General features: G+C 33.3%; 1 protein-coding gene across 1 annotated transcript; it reads left to right on the forward strand.

Moving 5' to 3' along the window:
• The first annotated feature begins 4,319 nt into the window (after positions 1–4,319).
• LOC105943215 (olfactory receptor 6C2-like) lies at positions 4,320–5,273 on the forward strand. The gene has a single exon (XM_012933998.2). It carries the CDS (start codon positions 4,320–4,322, stop codon positions 5,271–5,273), a length of 954 nt encoding a protein of 317 aa, XP_012789452.2.
• The last annotated feature ends 271 nt before the right edge of the window (positions 5,274–5,544 follow it).

Consider the following 5,544-nt stretch of genomic DNA (forward strand, 5'->3'; position numbering starts at 1 on the left):
TGCTGAGTAATTTCCTCGCATCTTATTGTCTCCAAGGGTATGCCTCAGGTAAATTTTGCCAAATGCAATTCATATTAGATTCATTAGCATGTTTCATGTTTGGTCACCAAGGACTGATTAGACTTCATATTGACCTTGCATATCTATAAAACTGCATTGACAAAATAATCATCTTAATACATTTCATAGAAATCTGTCTGTCCTCAAAGATATTATAAATGACCTCTTTCTGAATGTTGTAAATTTACCTTAGTTTTTAAAGACAAAAAAACTTTGTGTTTTAGCACTAGTACACAAAAAAGTGTTTCCTAGGTTTAAATTTGAATAGAATCTCATCAAAACAATTTGAGTGACGGATAACTCTAATATTATATCCATTCCAAAATATTATGGGAAACATAAGGCTTAATAGAGTGGACATATTTTAATTTAAAAGCTTTAATATATATCAATTTACTGTTTTTATTGTTTGAAAAATCAGGATATCCTTTTTCACTAAGAGTAAGTATGTTTTTGCTTGATAATTTCAATTTCTTCATTCAGTATTCTATTTACTTTTTTGAAGTAAAATTTTAACTTCTGTTTAAAATTAAAATTTCAATAATCAATTTGGATAACTAGGAAAACAAAACAGGTATTTCTGATGTAATTGTGTTCTATAGATGACAAATGTGGTTAATTAGATACCTTAGAAAATATTTATAACACAGCTCATTTAAAACTGCTGTCAATTCTACTATTCTTATTCCTCTGGTAGCAAAATCAGTAATGAGCAAAGGAAAATATGAGCAATCTCAATAAATATGCCTCATCTGACTGTAAGTACTCATTGGAATAGAGTATATTGACATATAATCTCAAGTTGTTGTTTGACATTTAATGTTCACAGTTAATATTTAGCTATACACTTTATATATATGTTCCCCATTATCTGTCGAATTAGCAATTATTATCATTACAAATATCCAAGATAACTCACTACAAATTTTCCTGGAAATATACTAAATAGACAATATACATGAGTTTATTTTTTCAGAGTGTGTTTTTAATAGCAAGTTATCAGAAAATTTGTTAAAATTTCAAAGGGGAGGAATGATTTATAATCTAGCATACTGTTTTGAGTTGGAATATCAAATTGAATTCCTGAGGGGTTATGAGTCTTCATAATTGTTTCAAAAGGGTCACTACTTAGGGATTCTCTTAAAAGGGCCCTTGATTGCCAAATGATTATCTTTCCTCTTGAACTTGAGTTATTGATCTTTTCATCAATATTTGCTTATATCATAGTTTCTAACATATAGATGGTCTCTATCTTAGCTGTTATTGGCTTGCTGAAATATAAATTAAAATTAATTTAATCAGATACTAACAAAATGTGATTCACGTATATTGTGGATAGAATTAATATAAATTAGGTAAAAAGCCCAGCCAGCCCACGGACTGGAGTCAAAGCACATTGGGTAGGGCCTTGCAGGAGGCTGACCCAGGTTCGATTCCTCCACCCCTCTCTGAGAGCCCGGCAAGCTACCGAAAGTATCTTGCCCACACGGCAGAGCCTGGCAAGCTCTCTGCGGCATATGCGATATGCCAAAAACAGCAACAAGTCTCACAATGGAGATGTTACTGGTGCCCGCTCGAGCAAATCAATGAACAGCGGGATGGACAATAGTGCTACAGTGCTACAGCGCTACAGATTTTTAACTATGCAATACTAGTTTTACAATAACAGTCCTCAAGAGACCACGATACTACCAAAAGTCTTAAAGCATGCAAGTTATATATGGCATACAATGAACTTGTGATTAACAAAATCTTGATGCTTATAAGAGGAGCGATAGCGCAGTGGGTAGGGTGTTTGCTTTGCACGTGCTGACATGGGTTCGATTTCTCCACCCCTCTCAGGAACCAGACAAGCTACCAAGAGTATCTCACCCCCCAGCAGATTCTGGCAAGCTACCAGTGGCATATTCGATATGCAAAAAGCAGTAACAACAAGTCTCACACTGGAGATGTTACTGGTACCCGCTTGAGCAAATCGATGACCAATGGGATGACAAGTGACAAGGTAAAAAGCATTCAGTGATATTACAAACTAATAGTATTCTCAAAGGGTGGTCTTTGATTTGTTTTGTAGCTGCATTTAGGGTTCAAACATGGGTTAATCACATGCAAGACAAATTTCATACCCACTGCACTATTGCTCTGGGACATCTTTTTTCTATTCCAGCACAAAGAAAATATAAACACTTGCATTCATTATTTACTAAAATAAATATATTCCCCAACATTAATTACATAGTTATGGTTAACAAGGAACTGTAGAAAATTAAGTGTATAGTCTCACAATATGACCTTAAGTATAAACTAATATATATTAAACAAATATAGTCAAAATATTTCGCCTACTTTATAGAGAATGCAGGAAAGAAAACACATTTGTCACAGTGGCATTTGCTTGGTGGATATTTGTATTAGCATGAGTTTTCAAGTAATTTATGGATCAAATAGAAGAGTAAAATAAATGACAAATAGAAATCTCAGCTAGTCTCTGCCAGGATATGACAATATAAATAAGTTACTAAATGTGAAAGTATTATAAATATTTCTCTTAAAAAATCTAAAATATAACCTAAAGAAGGCATCAAAAAAGGAAACAGGAACGTTTGAAGAGGAACTGAAGGTAAAATTATTGTATGATAGATTTTCCAGGTAGAGAATCCTTGTTTAATGCTTGCATTAATGTGGCATATTTTAAGAAACTCTATCTTGAATTTCACCACCATAAAAAAACTAAATAAACTATTAAAACTTCCAATTTTAGATTTATATGTATATCAAAATTTAGTGAAAATATCTGTGATACAAAAATCATTTCGAGGGAGAGATAAATAAAAATAATTTTTATGTAAATAGTAAGTACACATCTATTTATATTTAATTTTGCCACAACAAAGAAGAATTTGGTCAGAACAAATGTGTACAGAATAGAATTCTATGGTTAACTGTTTAATTTGAGATATATATATAAAACCTTTAGTTTATTTCTTTTGTGTTCAGAATTTTTAATATTGGGGATATGACTCAAATGGAGAAGCAGAAGCCTGTTTTTGGTGAGATTCTGGGTTTGATTTCCAATCCTGTATACCTCAATCAGAGCATGGTCTTGGCATAACTCAATCTCTTTCGTATCTGAACATTTCTGTTGAAAGTGACTCCTATTATGGAGTGTTTAGTGTGGGAAAAGATTGTATTGTTTTCTGATTTTCTTGTTCTTAAATAAACTTAAAATATTTAGATATTTTGTCTATTTTTTAAAACTGAGATAGCATGAGAAGGTATTACTTTTTATCACATTACATTACTGTGCATTTTGTTGAAGTACAGTTCAGAGATTTTGACTTTTTTGAAGCTCCTCTCATGGTATGCCCAAAGTTTAACAAAATATTTTAATTTAATATTTTTTCTGTGAAGTAACATATTCATAGTTATTTTCTTCCTTGTTCTCTTCCTTCTCATTCCTCCTCCTCCTCCTTTTCATTTTTCTTCTTCTTCTTCTTCTTCTTCTTCTTCTTCTTCTTCTTCTTCTTCTTCTTCTTCTTCTTCTTTCTTCTTCTTCTTCTTCTTCTTCTTCTTCTTCTTCTTCTTCTTCTTCTTCTTCTTCTTCTTCTTCTTCTTCTTCTTCTTCTTCTTCTTCTTCTTCTTTTTTCTTTCTTCTTCTTCTGTTTATTCCTAGATCTATCTATACTTAAGGATTGGTCCTGGCTCTGTGCTCAGTTATTAATCCTGGCTCTATACTTAATGATTACTCCAGGCAGGATTCAAGGGACTATATGTTGCACATATACAGATAAAACCTGGTTTGGCCACATGCAAGACAGATGTCCTACCTGCTGTACTATTGCTCCAACTTGTACATTTATGCTTTGATGTACAATTATTACACCTTATCATTATTAAACTGCCCAAAACTAATGTCCTGTGCTACTTGTAGTGCACCTGTCCATTTTTTCACAGTTGCCAATTAGTAACACCAGTATTGTTATTCAGGGCCAACTATTTATCACATTACTTACCATGTATTGCATTTTTTGTCTTGTATATACTGTGCTTATAATGCTTAAAAACCATAACTTTAGCACAAGGAAATGATAAAAAGAGCACTTATAGCAATAAGAGGTTTTAATATGGCAAGTATTTACTCGAATGAAAAATTCTACTTGACTAGTTTATCAAAAATTCCATACAAAAAAATATTTCTCAAAATTCCTGAACTCATCTCTTTGTTTACATATAGACCGCAAGGAAATCAAGGGTTGAAAATGAGAAACCACACAGCAATAACCACATTCATCCTCCTGGGATTAACGGATGACCCACAACTACAGATTTTCATTTTTATACTCCTACTTATTGCCTACGTGTCAAGTGTAACAGGAAACCTAACTATCATCGTCCTTACATTAGTGGATTCCCACCTCAAAACAGCTATGTATTATTTTCTTCAAAATTTTTCATTCTTGGAAATCACGTTTACTTCTGCATGCATTCCAAGGTTCTTGTACAGTCTATCAACAGGTGATAGAATCATTACCTATGATGCTTGTGTATGCCAGGTATTTTTCACATATCTGTTTGGAGTAACTCAATTTTTCCTCCTGGCTGCTATGTCTTATGATCGGTATGTAGCCATCTGTAAGCCCCTGCATTATGTGACCATCATGACCCATAGTTTCTGCAAAAGACTCGTACTCTACTGTTGGACAATCACTTTAATGATGCTATTCCCAGGACTTATTTTATTTCTGAATCTGGAATTTTGTGACTCTAATGCCATTGACCATTTTTTCTGTGATGCGTATCCTATGCTGAAGATCTCATGCTCAGATACATGGTTGATAGAGAAGATGGTTTTATTCTGTTCTACATTTATCCTTGTAGTTACTATTATTTTTGTTGTCCTATCCTATATAAGTATCATTCAAATGATTCTAAAATTCCCCTCTGCTCAGCAAAGGAAAAAAGCATTTTCCACTTGTTCTTCTCATATGATTGTGGTTTCTATTACATATGGTAGCTGTATCTTTGTTTATATTAAACCATCAGCAAAGGATGAAACAGCCATTAATAAGGGTGTTACAGTTATAAATACTTCAGTCTCCCCTATGTTAAACCCATTTATTTATACTTTGAAAAACAAACAAGTTATTCAAGCCTTCAACGGTTTGGTTCAAAAAATATACAGCTTTTGTGGAATTAGAAATATGCTAAAATAAAGATGAAAAGAAATTTTATCTGAATATAAATATACATATATATATATTTCCACACATGTGTATATCACTGTATGTATCACTGTGTCACTGTCATCCTGTTGCTTATCATCAGTTTGCTCAGGCAGGCACCAGTAACGTCTCCATTGTGAGGCTTGTTGTTACTCTTTTTGGCATATCGAATATGCCATGGGTAGCTTGCTAGGCTTTGCTGCGTGGGCGAGATACTCTCGGTAGCTTGCTGGGCTCTCCGAGAGGGGTGGAGGAATCAAAC

The sequence above is a fragment of the Sorex araneus genome, chromosome 2 (assembly GCF_027595985.1).
Source record: "Sorex araneus isolate mSorAra2 chromosome 2, mSorAra2.pri, whole genome shotgun sequence".
Classification (NCBI taxonomy): domain Eukaryota; kingdom Metazoa; phylum Chordata; class Mammalia; order Eulipotyphla; family Soricidae; genus Sorex; species Sorex araneus.

Excerpts from the sequence above, each read along its gene's own strand:
- LOC105943215 (XM_012933998.2), top strand. The coding sequence starts at position 4,320 with ATGAGAAACCACACAGCAATAACCACATTCATCCTCCTGGGATTAACG.